General features: G+C 50.2%; 1 protein-coding gene across 1 annotated transcript in view; it reads right to left on the reverse strand.

Annotated features, from left to right (window-relative positions):
- Nucleotides 1-556: 556 nt before the first annotated feature.
- The window catches only part of lrrc1 (leucine rich repeat containing 1), a 322,043-nt gene continuing 305,541 nt past the window's right edge, over nucleotides 557-17,058 (reverse strand). The window contains exons 20-21 of the mRNA XM_072498577.1: nucleotides 4,483-4,575; nucleotides 557-1,468 (exon numbers count right to left, since the gene is read on the reverse strand). Of these exons, the coding sequence (XP_072354678.1) occupies nucleotides 1,316-1,468; nucleotides 4,483-4,575 (246 nt within the window). The 3' untranslated portion in view covers nucleotides 557-1,315. The remainder of the gene's footprint in view (nucleotides 1,469-4,482; nucleotides 4,576-17,058) is intronic.

Raw genomic sequence — 17,058 nt, forward strand, 5'->3', positions numbered from 1 at the left:
CAGCTATTTAGTGCTGCCAACATCTGTTTGTGTACACATGGCTGGTTACGAGCTGGATTTAAACCGTAACGCAAGAGCAGAGGAATGAGAAAGGCTAATTCAATCCATCCACTCTGCTCCTTTTGCAGCTCCTGTTTCAGGATTTGAGCCGCCTAATTTTCTATCTCTTCCCCTGTCCCACACCCGGTGAAACAGCAGTGAGCCTAGTTTCTTCCTAAATGCTAGTAGCTGTGGCGTAGCAGTGCACAGACACTACTCAGTTCAATTTAGCTGGCAGAGTCTTTCAATTTTTTATTTCACGCCCTTTAATTCCCTTACCCTGATTCTGCGGCACAAGTCTATTTACCTTTTGTTAGAGTCGCTTCTAAATTTTAAAGTCAAAGGCATAAGTGTCCAGTGCAGCTTTGAACTCTGCGCACATCTGTAGGAAAGGAGCTTATTGTACAGATGGCTGGAAGATCCATCATAAACTAACTGGAGAAAAAAATAATTTCCAAATGACTTGATGCAAAAGACAGACTCATTGTTTTAGGTACTTACATTTTATTGAAAGAAAAAAAAACATTCAATTTTGGTGAAATATTAAAAGGGCAAAAATGTTCCAGAATGAAAGAAATGAAGGGTAGTGTACAATTCTCACTGAATTCATGTTTGCTCATATGTGGTTTATTGGGGGTCCTTCTAAGTTTTTTACCTCTTCAAGTTTCTCCCTATCTCAATAGTAACCATTCTTCAGGTATGAGATTAGCCAGTGTTTAATAGTGGGGGTAGGGGGGGAAATGGAGAAACGGCAGCAGAATTAATTCTGTCTTCACCTGATGGGTTCAAAGCAATGGTTTCCAGCAAAGGTCATCAATCAACCAGAGGAACTCAGGCAAATTTTCCCTCATAAACAAGTGGCAAAGACCAGCTAACTCATCCCAGCCCCTGCCCTGAGATTTGCAAATAAGCACAGACCAGGGAACTTCCCAGCCATAGTGGCTTTCCTGTTTGAAAGGAAAGTGGCACTTCAGTGGCTTACGTTCAATGTGAAAAATGTTTGCACTGCACTTCACCACGTTTCACAGTCAGTCACGTGCTTTAACTTTCCGATTTCCATTTTCGTTGCTTGAATATGAGACGCAATGACTGAATTTGCAGAGAACGAAAACCATCATTGCAGTGCAAAAATGTCACCGCTCGTTATACTGTCACAGGTGTTAAACTCGCCTTCTGGGACTAATGGTTCATAAAATAAGGCAGGCCATTTTGTCTACTTGAAAAATGGTGAATCTCGGTGTGAAATGCTTATTCTTACTGGAGATGGGGTGTAATTTTATAAGGGACAAAATGCACTACTTAAATAATCTGAATAATAACTGCTGCCTGAGTTTTCAAATTGTTCCAGGTAGTAGACGTCCTGCTCTAATGTTAACTGCTCCAATTCCTCATCTGAAGATGAAGGGCAAGTAAGGATAATCTTCGGCGTCTTGGGACAAGAGATAGGATCAGGACAGGAAATGGCAAAGCACGAAAATCAGGTACAAACGTTAAGGAAAAAAATGAAATACACAAAAGAAAGAAAGAAAAAAAACATAAAATTAAGGAATTATATTTAAACGACATACTTTACACATGAATTATCGCATCAAAAATACTGAAATCATAATGCACAATGGGGGGCAGGTGAAGAAATATTTTTTAATTGGCATCCACTTTGAAGATCTACTGCATTGCTTTTAAAACTATATACCAATAACCTTTATTGATGGCATCTCCATTCCTACTAGACCCTGCTGAGGGACGTAAGACTGACCAAGGTGAGTGGGGGAGGAAAATCTGACCGTTGAAACAAAAACAACGCAATATGGATGAAAACTGTGGGAAAACACAAACTTTCGTGGAAATGTAATAATAGCTAAGGTCAATTCAACCTGCGCCCCCCCCCCCCCCCCCCCCCCAGTAGTTTGCAGTAATATAGTCTCCTGTTTTCTCACTTTAAAGAGTTAAAAGGGAATCAATCATTTTGGTATCCAGTTCATTACACTCGTAAAATTGTGCAGTGTTATCGCTAGTTGAGATCATACTAATAAACAAAGCATTGTGGAAAGGATAGTGACTTCGATTTGCTTTGATTTGGGCGAATAATGCTGAAAAATGCAATACTATCCACTCTTCCCACCTGGGGATCCCTTCAAGTACCCACACAAGTCAGGTTAATTAATTTATTTTACAGATTAATCCCAGTTCAGAGCTCTCTCCAGATAGTGCCAACAACTTGTTTAGGGCCCAACAATAGCACCAAACATTAGATGGGTATATTCGGTATATTAATTCTCCTCTCGTGGCCATGTTGTGCGAGCTTGCTCAGATTGGTTCTGAATTATGGGAAGGCATGTGTTGCGAACTACCCCTAATGAGTAACTGGATTGAGACTTTGTAGCTGACAGAGATTCTTATCTCCTCAGTTTAGACTGATTTTTGGAATCTGTATTGAAGAATGGAACACTTAATATGTCCTCGTTTGATGATAAAAACGTATCTAAAATTAGCATGCAATATACAACAACATCTAAATGGCATAGGGTTACGAAAAGTAATATCAAGGTTTGAACTGTAATCACGTGGTTTCCTCATATCAGGTGAAAGAGATCGACAGCACAAACATTTGACCAGTTTTTTAAATCCCTTTCTTCCTTCAGTTGGAAGAGAAGATTTGTCCAACCAATCAGATACTGCTGTGTGACCACCCAATGCAATTCAGGCTGGTGTCAATTTTTACTCATCTCTCTCCCCAACTCCACCCTCAGCGTGAGAATGCCGGATTCAGGTACATTTTTCTGGCCAAGGACTGACAGAGTGTACCAGAAGATGCAGGCCGAGCTGGCAGTGAATTAGACCTTCAACCTTGAGGCTGAGACAAAAATGCACTAGACTCCCAAAAGTGTCGGGCCACTTTGTATGGGAACCGTACAAAATATCATTAAATTGTTTTACCACAGAGTTTTCCTTTTATTACCAGAATGGTAAATGGACGGATTAATGTAACAAAACCATAAAGCTATTTGTAAAGAACTGGTTTATAGTTTCACTTTGCACGGGGAAATCATCCTCACTAAGAGCAAAGTAGGCAAAAATACCCCACTAGTCATAAATTGCTAATGTGGTTCTTGCTTTCTCCATCTTAACCTTTCTTCTGCGAGAATCTTTCTCTGCTTTAGTTTTCAAATCTAATATTGAAAACTGATTTTTCATTTCCTGGTATTGTTGAGGGTGCGATTGAAAGAATAGGTTTTTTTCCTCTAAAAGATAGACTTTCCCCATCCGATCTAAATAACAGAATTTAAGTGTAGTGTCTACCGAGTGGATTTGAAGGGCTGTGTTGGCCAGACTGTTCAGCCACCAGAACCACCTGGGGGGCGATGTACCGGCTCAGAAATTCCTGTTCTAGCTTTGATGGACATCGAGGGGCTCCCAGGTTGAAACCACAGTCTCTGCTGAAGTAGCTTCCCTTAGCTGGGACGTCAGTGGGATAACTGCAGTTATGGTCTTCCCAATCCTGAGCTGTGGTGGTAGAGACGGGTGGGGTGGCTGAAAAATGCAACCCTTTGCACTCGATTAAAGGACAAGATTGGATTCTGGCTATGGTGTCCCATGATTTCCAAACAAGAGTTTAAATTCACATGTGAGGACTGCTGGATCTTGGATGAAACTTATGGCAGGAACCAAACTTGACCATGATCATTTAACAATTGATTGAAAAGTACAAATTGAGCTTTTGGGTCTCCTGTTGGGAATTCTGGGGGTTGAATTGGAGCCTTGCCCTTTCGTGGCTATCTTTGGGGATTCAGACTTACCGGAGCTGCAGACAAGGGACGAAGGAAGATGCGCTGGCCTTCGCCTCGCTAATAGTTAATTTGGATGGAAGTCTTTGGTCCCACCCAATGCCGCAGCATGTTTAAGTGACCTGATGAGTTCTTACACTTAGAGAAAATTAAGTATATCATGAGAGGTCTACAGAGGGGTCTTATCGGAGATGGCAGCCATTCATTTCCCACTGCAAGAAGCTGGTCGCCATTAGATGTTGGGGGCTGGGGGAGGGGGGATCGCTGAGGAGGGGGGGATCGGCTTCTATTCTTTTAGGATTTGGGATATTAGGATGGTTGAAATATTGTAATTGTTGTTTGAATATGGCTGTGATGGTGTTATATTTGAAAAGCTTTTCTCAATACAAATTGTCATGGGGAAAATTGTAGATTGGACTATTCTCGATAGGTGACCTAGCAAGATCTTTTCATTACCGGATTGTGCAATGTATACTTAAACATATTAAGATCAAAGCAAATAATTTTAGTAAAGAATTACTGGCCTTCCACAGGCGCATAAAGTCAGAACAAAATATACTATTATAGTGATGACCAATGGATATTTCTGTAGTTCAACACTTCTTTTAAATCTCCAACGCACAATGTCCCAAAATCTTAGGAAAAGGCTGCTACTCACTGGCATTGCATGGCTCACAATACGGAATGAGGTACTTTTTTGCAGTGTTTCACTGGCAGAGTTAACAGTGATGTTCTTCGATGTCATAGATTCCTAAATTTAAAGGAGGAAAAGTCGATTGAGCTGTTTATATATTATATAGACACACACACACACACACATGTCAGAGTGTGTAAAAACAAACTGCATTATTCAACGCACTGTTATAACTTTGGAGATTTTTTTCCCCTTTTTGTCCCTGCATTGAGGAGGAAGAAGAGGTAAAGGACGAACGCGAGGGAGACTGGGCTGTCTGCAGCACCACCTCGTGGAATCAGCAGGGAATGAACAGAAAGGAGAGCATTTTAACTCCAGTAGCTGTGCTCGCAGATAGCAACAGCAGTTTAACTACCGAGGATTTGTAAAACTATACCCATTTATTTAACATTGCTGAGCTTCTCTTTTCCCCTGGTCACAAACTCTGATTTACTCTGGTGAGCGAAAGCATTGAGATTGTCAGCCAAAATGACCAGAAAAGCACAAATCATGGGCTGGAGTCTCTGATTTTGAGGCTATGTCCGGAAGAAGTGTCCGGTTTTACGCCGAAAAAAACCGGCGAGGCCCCAGCACCGATGATCTGACCAGTGAGGGTGTGATGAATGGTTACTGTACCCTTAACACCATATAGATGATGCCCCTTTAAGACCGGGTTTGGAAGCCTAGGGGACTCCGTCTCCGGCTCCGCCCTCCAGGGAGCCGTATATAAGGTGGCGCTCTGTAGGTGGCACTCAGTAGGCACACGTCTCGGTAACTGGCTAGTTCTCTGCTTATTAAAGCCTTCATTTACCATTCCACACTCTTGTGTTGTTATTGAGGGTACTACAATTTAATAAGCAGAACTACATTAGGATGGACGCTGGTGTCAAGCCAGAAAAGCTCAACCTGGAAGCACGGACACCAGAGGCCAAAGACATTTTTTAGTACTGGCTCCGCTGCTTCGAGGCCTACCTGGAATCCTCGGAAACCCCCGTCCTAGGGCCTCACAAGCTGCGCCTACTCCACGCCCGGGTGAGCCATAGAATCTCTGCCATGATCGAGAAGGCGAGCACTTACGACGAGGCGATCAAGATCCTGCGAAAGCGTTTCGTCAAACCCATAAATGAGGTACATGCACGGCACCTGCTCTCTACCTGCCGGCAGCGCTCAGGGGAAATGCTAGACGAGTACGTGGAAAAGCTCACCGCGCTCGCCAGGAACTGCAACCACCAGGATGTGACGGGGGAAGTCCACGTGAACCTGCACATCCGAGACGCATCCGTGTCTGGCATTCGTTCGACCTATATCAGGAAGCGACTCCTCGAAAATGGAGCTAAAGACCTTCAGGACATGGTAACGCTCGCCACCTCTCTGGAAGTGGCCCGCCACAACCTAGGCACGTACCCCGCGGACCCTGCAAGCCCCCCTCGGACTTCCCCAGACTCGGTTACGCTTCGAGCCTGCGCCGCGTGGCGACCCGCCCAGACCAGGGGCACACCGTGCTATTTCAGTGGGCAGGGCCAGCATCCACGTCAACGCTGCCCAGCCCGCTTCGCCATCTGCAGCGACTGTGGAAAGAAAGGGCATTTCACAAGGGTCTGACTGGCCAGGCCCAAAGCCCATAAACAAAAAGCTCACCAGGCCCGAAAATCGAGCTCACAGCCCGCAGGCCCCGCAACGCGGCTGCGCACCGGCCCGACACGCCCCTTTCTGACGTGTCATCGGCCTCGTGCGAGTCATGGGGGTGGCCATCTTGGCGGCGACCAACTTCTAGACCCGACACGTGCGACCGACGGTGGCGGCCATTTTGTGAATCCGACTCGGCTCAGGACTCGGACTACCCACAACTGTGAGCGATCACACTTGACCAATCGCGGCCAAAGCACCTGCAGAACTCCATGATGCAGGTCCAGATCAACGGACGCGACACTCCCTGCCTCTTCGACTCCGGGAGCATGGAGAGCGTTATCCAACCAGAAACGGTAAGGCGCTGCTCCTTGCGCACCTATCCCGCTTCCCAAACCATAGCCCTCGCTTCCAGGTCCTACTCGGTCCAAATCAAGGGGTACTGTATTGCGGATCTCGCGATCCAGGGCGCCGAATACACTCGTTTCAAGCTCTATATCCTCCCTCACCTCTGCGCCCTCCTGCTGCTCGGTCTGGATTTCCAATACAGCCACCGAAGCCTGACCCTGAAGTTCGGCGGAGCCTTGCCCCCCCTCACGGTATGCAGCCTTGCAACACTGAAAATTGCACCCCCCTCACTATTCGCGAACCTCACTCCCGACTGTAAGCCCGTCGCCACCAGGAGCCGGCGGTACAGTGCCCAAGATATGACTTTTATCAAGTCAGAGGTCCAGCGTTTACTGGAAGAGGGGGTCATCGAGGCTAGCAACAGCCCCTGGGGAGCACAAGTGGTGGTAGTCCGGTCCGGGGAAAAGAAACAGATGGTCGTGGACTACAGCCAGACCATAAACCGCTTCACGCAGCTTGATGCGTACCCCCTTCCCCGCATAGCAGAAATGGTCAATCGGATTGCTCAATATCGTGTATTCTCCACTGTCGACCTCAAATCCGCCTACCACCAGCTCCCTATCTGACCGAAAGACCGCCTCTATACTGCTTTCGAAGCAGCAGGCCAGCTGTTCCACTTCCTCAGGGTCCCCTTCGGCGTCACAAATGGGGTCTCCATCTTCCAGAGGGCAATGGACCAAATGGTGGAGCAGTACGGCCTGTGGACTACTTACCCGTACTTGGACAATGTCCCCATCTGCGGCCATGATCAGCAGGACCATGACGCGAACCTTGAAAAGTTCCTCCCCCATAGCCTCAAGGCACTCAAACGGTGCTTGGGGCTTTTCTCCTATTATGCCCAGTGGGTCCCCAGATACGGACAAAGCCCGCCCACTCATAAAGACCACGACATTTCCCCTGACGGCTGAGGCCCGGTCGGCCTTCAGCCGCATCAACGCCGACATCATCAAGGCCGCTATGGATGCGGTGGACGAAACCATCCCTTTCCAGGTAGAGAGCGATGCGTCAGACATCGCCCTATCTGCTACCCTCAACCAGCCAGGCAGGTCAGTCGCATTCTTCTCCCAGACCCTCACCGCCTCCGAGATTCGGCACTCCGCAGTCGAAAAGGAGGCATTGTGGAGGTTGTGCGACACTGGAGGAACTACCTAGCTGGTAGGAGGTTCACCCTCATTACTGACCAACGGTCGGTAGCCTTCTTTTTGATAACGCACAACGGAGCAAAATTAAAAATGATAAAATCTTGAGGTGGAGGATCGAACTCCCCACTGACACGTACGATATTAAGTATCGTCCTGGGGAGCTCAACGAGCCCCCAGGTGCCCTGTCCCACAGCACGTGCGCCAACGCGCAGGAGGATCACCTGCGGGCTATCCACAATGACCTCTGTCACCTGGGGGTCACTTTATCAAGTCCCGCAACCTACCTTACTCCACCAAGGAGGTCAAGGTCATGAACAGGGCTCGTCAGATCTGTGCGGAGTGCAAACCGCACTTCTACCGGCCAGACAATGCTCATCTTGTGAAGGCCTCGTTGAGGCCTTTGAGCGACTAAGCGTGGACTTCAAAGGTCCCCTCCCATCCACCAACCGCAATACCTACTGTAGCCATGTAAAATGGCTGCGTCCCGATTAATCTGGCCAAAACCCAGTTTAAAATGGCTAACCCGAAAGACTGCTGGGAAAAGCAGCCAAGAAGACACAAGCAGGCAGCTGCAGACAGGTTTGCAGCTTCAGCTCTGGGAACGTAGCCCAGATCGATACTCAGGGCTATCAACAGCCCATCAACCCAGGTATCCGCAGTTTCATTCAGGACTGTTTACACCTAATCGACTCAGACATCCACAGTTAAATCGGCTATCCCCGGGAACAATTGCAACATATTAGCAATTGAATACCGGGCCAGACCTGTCGGTGCCTGCAGTGGCCTAAACAAAGACAGGTGAGCGACCACCCCCCGATCGAGGAATCGCCTCACCATTGGACACATCGACCCCAGAGACTGGGGACAGAATCCAATCACTTGGGACTCAGGGTCAAGGGCCGCCCCGGGAGGCGGGAAGCCCCTGGGCCCTATAAAAGTAAAGGTCTACGTTCAGATCTCTCTCTCTCTCATCTTCGCCTGCTCGAGACCTTCACAAGACCAGCCACCGGCTACTGTGAGTGTGAATCCAACGATCGCTATCTGGTAGAGACACCTAGCCACCGACCTGTAGCAGCCTTTTGAATCCCGCGGGCCAGATCTGATTGGACAAACCATTCGTTTCCCTGACCTGGTGGGCTCTTCCTAAGTTAAGTATTGGCCAGTAGTGATAGGTTTATTATATAGAAAGTAGTATTAGGGTATTAATATTGCTTGTTGTATATAATAAATGACCGTTGTTTTAATCCTTACTAAGCGGTGTGCTGTGTTATTAATCATAACCTAAACTTGAACCACGTGGCGGTATCATAAAGATACCTGGCGACTCATGAGCAAAGGTGACCTACAACAGAGCAAATAGACTAAAGCTAGAAAGAGCAACACTACTTCCTTTTTTTAAAAAATATATTTTATTCAAAATTTTTGGCCAACCATAACAGTACATTGTGATCTTTCACACAGTAATATAACAATATAAATAACAATGGCCAGTTTTTTAAACAAGAAATAAATAATATATAAACAACATCAAAATTTAAAAAAACAAAACTAAATGGCAACTGCCTTGTCCCAAATAAATACCCTCCAAAAAATACAATTCAGCCGTCCAGTATACAATTACCTATAACAACAACCTATACATATACTTATACACTAACATCCCTGAGAGTCCTTCTGGTTCCTCCCCCCCCCCCCCCCCCCCCCGCCCACCCCTGGGTTGCTGCTGCTGTCTTCTTCTTTTCCATTCCCTCTATCTTTCTGTGAGGTATTCGACGAACGGTTGCCACCGCCTGGTGAACCCTTGAGCCAATCCCCTTAGGACGAACTTAATCCGTTCCAGCTTTATAAACCCTGCCATGTCATTTATCCAGGTCTCCACACCTGGGGGCTTGGCTTTCTTCCATTTCAACAGTATCCTGCGCCGGGCTACTATGGACGCAAAGGCCAAAACATCAGCCTCTTTCGCCTCCTGCACTCCCGGCTCTTGTGCAACCCCAAATATAGCCAACCCCCAGCTTGGTTCGACCTGGACCCCCACCACCTTCGAAAGCACCTTTTTCACCCCCACCCAAAACCCCTGTAGTGCCGGACATGACCAGAACATGTGGGTGTGATTCGCTGGGCTTCTCGAGCATCTCGCACACCTATCCTCTACTCCAAAAAATTTACTGAGCCATGCTCCAGTCATATGCGCCCTGTGTAACACCTTAAATTGTATCAGGCTTAGCCTGGCACATGAGGACGATGAGTTTACCCTACTTAGGGCATCAGCCTACAGCCCCTCCTTAATCTCCTCCCCCAGCTCTTCTTCCCATTTCCCTTTCAGCTCATCTACCATAATCTCCCCCTCGTCCCTCATTTCCCTATATATGTCTGATACCTTACCGTCCCCCACCCATGTCTTTGAGATCACTCTGTCCTGCACCTCCTGCGTCGGGAGCTGCGGGAATTCCCTCACCTGTTGCCTCGCAAAAGCCCTCAGTTGCATATACCGGAATGCATTCCCCTGGGGCAACCCATATTTTTCGGTCAGCGCTCCCAGACTTGCAAACGTCCCATCTACAAACACATCTCTCAATTGTACTACCCCAGCTCTTTGGCATGCTCCAAATCCCCCATCCATTCTCCCCGGAGCAAACCTATGGTTATTTCTTATCGGGGACCACACCGAGGCTCCCGTCTTTCCCCTATGCCGTCTCCACTGCCCCCAAATTTTCAGAGTAGCCACCACCACCGGGCTTGTGGTGTATTTCTTCGGTGAGAACGGCAACGGCGCCGTCACCATAGCTTGTAGGCTAGTCCCCCTGCAGGACGCCCTCTCCAATCTCTTCCACGCCGCTCCCTCCTCTTCTCCCATCCACTTACATACCATTGAGATATTGGCGGCCCAGTAGTACTCACTTAGGCTCGGTAGTGCCAGCCCCCCCCCTATCCCTACTACGCTGCAAAAATCCCTTCCTCACTCTCGGGGTCTTCCCGGCCCACACAAAACTCATGATACTCTTCTCAATCCTTTTGAAAAAAGCCTTCGTGATCACCACCGGGAGGCACAGAAACACAAAGAGGAATCTCGGGAGGACCACCATTTTAACCGCCTGCACCCTCCCTGCCAGTGACAGGGATACCATGTCCCATCTCTTGAAGTCCTCCTCCATCTGTTCCACCAACCGCGTTAAATTTAACCTATGCAATGTACCCCAATTCTTGGCTATCTGGATCCCCAAGTAGCGAAAGTCCCTTGTTACCTTCCTCAGCGGTAAGTCCTCTATTTCTCTGCTCTGCTCCCCTGGATGCACCACAAACAACTCACTTTTCCCCATGTTAAGTTTATATCCTGAAAATTCTCCAAACTCCCCAAGTATCCGCATTATCTCTGGCATCCCCTCCGCCGGGTCTGCCACATACAACAACAAATCGTCCGCATACAGAGATACCCGGTGTTCTTCTCCTCCCCTGAGTACTCCCCTCCACTTCCTGGAACCCCTCGCCAGTGCAAACAATAATGGGGACAGAGGACATCCCTGCCTCGTCCCTCTATGGAGCCGAAAATACGCAGACCCCCGTCCATTCGTGACCACGCTCGCCATCGGGGCCCTATACAGCAGCTGTATCCATCTAATATACTCATCTCCAAAGCCAAATCTCCTCAACACCTCCCACAAATAATCCCACTCCATTCTATCAAATGCTTTCTCGGCATCCATCGCCACCACTATCTCCGCTTCCCCCTCTGGTGGGGGCATCATCATTACCCCTAGCAGCCTCCGTATATTCGTATTCAGCTGTCTCCCCTTCACAAACCCAGTTTGGTCCTCATGGACCACCCCCGGGACACAATCCTCTATCCTCATTGCCATTACCTTGGCCAGAATCTTAGCGTCTACGTTCAGGAGGGAAATTGGCCTATAGGACCCGCATTGCAGCGGGTCTTTTTCCTTCTTTAGGAGAAGCGATATCGTTGCCTCTGACATAGTCGGGGGCAGCTGTCCCCTTTCCCTCGCCTCATTAAAAGTTCTCATCAGTAGCGGGGCGAGCAAGTCCACATATTTCCTGTAAAATTCAACTGGGAATCCATCCGGTCCCGGGGCCTTCCCCGCCTGCATGCTCCTAATTCCTTTCACTACTTCCTCCATTTTGATCTGTGCTCCCAGTCCCACCCTCTCCTGCTCCTCCACCTTAGGAAATTCCAGCTGGTCCAGAAAACACATCATTCTCTCCTTCCTATCCGGGGGCTGAGCTTCATATAATCTTTCATAGAATGCCTTGAACACTCCATTCACTCTCTCCGCTCCCCGCTCCATCTCTCCCTCCTCATCCCTCACTCCCCCTATTTCCCTCGCTGCTCCCCTTTTCCTCAATTGGTGGGCCAGCAACCTGCTTGCCTTCTCCCCATATTCGTACTGTACACCCTGTGCCTTCCTCCACTGTGCCTCTGCAGTACCCGTTGTCAGCAAGTCAAATTCTACGTGTAGCCTTTGCCTTTCCCTGTACAGTCCCTCCTCCGGTGCCTCCGCATATTGCCTGTCCACCCTCAGAAGTTCTTGCAGCAACCGCTCCCGTTCCCTACTCTCCTGCTTTCCTTTATGTGCCCTGATTGATATCAGCTCCCCTCTAACCACTGCCTTCAGCGCCTCCCAGACCACTCCCACCTGGACCTCCCCATTATCATTGAGTTCCAAGTACTTTTCAATACACCCCCTCACCCTTAGACACACCCCCTCATCCGCCATTAGTCCCATGTCCATTCTCCAGGGTGGACGCCGTTCTTTTTCCTCCCCTATCTCCAAGTCCACCCAGTGTGGAGCGTGATCCGAAATAGCTATCGCCGTATACTCCGTCCCCCTCACCTTCGGGATCAACGCCCTTCCCAAAACAAAAAAGTCTATTCGCGAATAAACTTTGTGGACATAGGAGAAAAACTAAAACTCCTTGCTCCTAGGTCTGCTAAATCTCCATGGGTCTACTCCTCCCATCTGCTCCATAAAGTCTTTAAGCACCTTGGCTGCTGCCGGCCTCCTTCCAGTCCTGGACCTCGATCTGTCCAGCCCTGGTTCCAGCACCGTGTTAAAATCTCCCCCCATTACCAACTTCCCCACCTCTAGGTCCGGGATACGTCCTAACATACGCCTCATAAAATTGGCATCATCCCAGTTCGGGGCATATACGTTCACCAAGACCACCGCCTCCCCCTGTAATTTGCCACTCACCATCACGTATCTGCCCCCACTATCCGCCACTATGGTCTTTGCCTCAAACATTACCCGCTTCCCCACTAGTATAGCCACCCCCCTGTTTTTCGCATCTAGCCCCGAATGAAACACCTGCCCCACCCATCCTTTGCGTAGTCTAACCTGGTCTATCAGTTTCAAATGCGTCTCCTGTAACATAACCACATCTGCCTTAAGTTTCTTAAGGTGTACGAGTACCCGTGCCCTCTTTATCGGCCCGTTCAGCCATCTCACATTCCACGTGATCAGCCGGGTTGGGGGGCTCTTTACCCCCCCCCCCCTTGTCGATTAGCCATCCCCTTTTATCCAGCTCCTCACCCAGTTCCCACGCAGCTGTGTTCCCCCCCAGGTGGTGCCCTCCCACCCACCCCACCCCACCCCATACCAGCTCCCCCTTCTCCCCAGCAGCAGCAACCCAGTAAATCCCCCCTCCCACCACCCCCGCTAGATCCCCCACTAGCGTAGTTACACCCCCCATGTTGCTTCCAGAAGTCAGCAAACTCTGGCCGACCTCGGCTTCCCCCCGTGACCTCGGCTCGCATCATGCGACGCCCCCTCCTTCCTGCTTCCCTATTCCCGCCATAATTATCATAGCGCGGGAACAAAGCCCGCGCTTCCCTTTTGGCCCCGCCCCCAATGGCCTACGCCCCCAGCTCCTCCACCTCCCTTCCTCCCTCCCCCACAACCTGTGGAAGAGAGAAAAGTTACCGGGTCGCAGGATTAACAACATAAAAATCATCTCTCCCCCCTTTTTCCCCCCTCTTCGCCCCCCATATTCGCCCCACCACTTTGTCTCAAACGTTCTTTTTTAATAACCCGCTTATTGCAATTTCTCTTCAACAATAAATGTCCACGCCTCATCCGCCGTTTCAAAGTAGTGGTGCTTCCCTTGATATGTGACCCACAGTCTTGCCGGCTGCAGCATTCCAAATTTAATCTTCTTTTTATGAAGCACCGCCTTGGCCCGATTAAAGCTCGCCCTCCTTCTCGCCACCTCCGCACTCCAGTCTTGATATACGCGGATCACCGCGTTCTCCCACCTACTGCTCCGAGTTTTCTTTGCCCATCTGAGGACCATCGCTCTGTCCTTAAAACGGAGAAATCTCACCACTATGGCTCTGGGAATTTCTCCTGCTCTCGGTCCTCGCACCATCACTCGGTATGCTCCCTCCACCTCCAACGGACCCGTCGGGGCCTCCGCTCCCATTAACGAGTGCAGCATCGTGCTCACATATGCCCCGACGTCCGCCCCTTCTGCACCTTCAGGAAGACCAAGAATCCTTAAATTCTTCCTCCTCGCATTATTCTCCAGCACCTCCAGCCTTTCCACACATCGTTTATGGTGTGCCTCGTGGATCTCCGTCTTCACCACCAGGCCCTGTATATCGTCCTCGTTCTCGGCAGCCTTTGCCTTCACGACCCAAAGCTCCCGCTCCTGGGTCTTTTGCTCATCTTTTAGCCCTTCAATCGCCTGTAATATCGGGGCCAACAGCTCCTTCTTCATCTCCTTTTTAAGCTCTTCCATGCAGCGTTTCAAAAACTCGTGTTGTTCAGGGCCCCATATTAAACTGCCACCTTCCGACGCCATCTTGGTTTTTGCTTGCCTTCCTTGCCGCTGCTCTAGAGGATCCACCGCAATCCGGCCACTTTCCTCTCCTTTTTCCATCCGTATCCAGGGGGGATTCCCTTCTGGTTTACCGCACAGTACTTTTAGCCATTAAAATTGCCGTTGGGGCTCTTATTAAGAGCCCAAAAGTCCGTTCCACCGGGAGCTGCCGAAACGTGCGACTTAGCTGGTCATCGCCGCTCCCAGAAGTCGCAACACTACTTCCTAACCGTCATCGGCCAGTTCTCCCGCTTCCCATTCGCCGTTTCCTGTCCCGACATGAGCTCAGCCATCATGATAAAGGCACTGCACAGCATCTTCACCCTGTTTGGTTTCCCTGCTTATATCCACAACGACCGGGGTACATCGTTCATGAGCGATGAGCTGCGTCAGTATATGCTCAGCAAGGGCATCGCCTCGAGCAGAACGACCAGTTATAACCCGCGGAGAAACGTGCAGGTGGAGAGGGAGAACTCAACAGTTTGGAAGGCTGTCCTTCTGGCTCTACAGTCGAGACGTCTCCCAACCACCCGCTGGCAGGAGGTCCTACCCCATGCCCTCCATTCCATTAGGTCGCTCCTCTGCACGGCCACGAATGAAACCCCTCATACCGCTTCTTTGTCTTCCCCAGGAAGTCCACCTCTGGGGTCTCGCTTCCACCTTGGCTGACAACTCCGGGACCTGTTCTCCTCCAGAGGCATGCGAGGAGCCATAAAACGGACCCCCTGGTCGAGTGGATCCGAGTGCTACATGCCAACCCCGATAAGCCTACGTCGAGCACCCCGACGGCAGGCAAGACACGGATTCCCTCCGGGATCTGGCAACCGCTGGTTCCCGCACTACTGACGCCCCCCCTCCTCGCGGTTCCCCTACGGGACCTGGCACCTGCTGGTTCCCCGACTGATGCCCCCCCCGGCACCCCCACTCCGTCGGTAGACACCGACTGCGCACCCCCCTCCCCCCCCCCCACCCCCCCCCCCAGCGCCCCCCTCCACACTCCCCGCCGGCACCACTACACCCATCCCCAGCTATTCACCCAGCTATTTCCCCTGCCCCCCGACCCCGACCCGGACGAAAGCTCCGATCACCGTGCTCCCGGATGTACCCTCACCAAAGACGTCCGTGACCGCCGCACCACCGCCCGAGCTGAGAAGGTCGGCGAGGACGATCAGGCCGCCAAAACGAATAGACATGTGATTCCACTCACCCCCGACGGACTTTGCGTTTTTTTTTAAATAGGGTGAATGTGATGAATGGTTACTGTACCCTTAACACCATGTAGGTGATGCCCCTTTAAGACTGGGTTTTGGAACCTGGGGGACTCCGCCTCTGGCTCCACCAAACAGGGAGCCGTATATAAGGTGGCGCCCTGTAGGCGGCACTCAGTAAGCACACGTCTCAGTAACTGGCTAGTTCTCTGCTTATTAAAGCCTTCATTTACCATTCCACACTCTTGTGTCGTTATTGAGTGTACTGCAGAGGGGCTAGCAGGGGCGCCACATAAAACGCACGGCCTTCCCAATATAAACGCCTGGAGAATTGCCGGGTCTGTGGCCGCCCATGCGCACAGCGTAGATCTGCATCGGTTGCGCCATACAACATGGAGCCGGCCATGGGCGGAGTTGACCTGCCAGATAGTGTCCCCCAGGAAACCTCCTCGCCACCCCAGGCCACTCCCTACCAGTCCCCCCAGCCCTTGCCAATGCACCCCCCCCCCCCCCCACGGCCAGCGGCACAGCACCCGCCCGACGGTGGCGGTGCTGGACACAGCCCGCAACCGCCACACCGGGTTCACAAAAACTGAGAGTACATGTGTTGAGCGCCGTCGGGAACGTAGCCCATCGGGGGCGGAGCATCGGGTGAGGGCCTTTAGGTAACATCCTGGGGGCATCACAACGACGTGTGGCGTACTCCTCAATGATGCTGCTTTGGAGGGGGCGAGTGTCCGAAAACAGGCGCCATCCCTGAATCGGTCGTAAAGAGGGATTCCCTGCCCAATCGCAGATTACGCTGTCGGCATCGGGCAGTGGAGAATCCTGCCATCTATCTCTGAGTTCTCTGTTTTCAGTGTTGACGGTAGTGTTCTGAAAAATTGTCCTCAACACCTTCAAGCTAAGAACTGAAAAGGACAACAGCTCAACTGTGATCCAATAACCCCTAATATTCACACCTGAGAATGTAATAAAAACAGAAAATCTTGGACAAACTCAGCAGGTCTAGCAGCAGCTGTGGAGAGAGGAACAGAGTCAACATTTTGAGTCATAAGTTAAGAGCCCATGGCGTTGGAGGTGGTATGCTGGCATGGATAGAGAACTAGCTAACAAGCAGGAAACAACAAGTGGGGATAAGGGTTTGGATTTGTTTATTGTCATGTGTACCGAGGTACAGTGAAAAGTATTGTCCTGCGTGCAGTCCAGACAGATCATTCCATACTTGAAAAAAAAACATAGGGCAAATATAAGCAGCACACAATGTAAATACCGAGACACAGGGGGCAGGATTCTCCGAGCCGCCGTGCCAAAATCTCGATCGGCCTCTCGAGAATCACCGC

This window comes from Scyliorhinus torazame, chromosome 4 (assembly GCF_047496885.1).
Source record: "Scyliorhinus torazame isolate Kashiwa2021f chromosome 4, sScyTor2.1, whole genome shotgun sequence".
Classification (NCBI taxonomy): domain Eukaryota; kingdom Metazoa; phylum Chordata; class Chondrichthyes; order Carcharhiniformes; family Scyliorhinidae; genus Scyliorhinus; species Scyliorhinus torazame.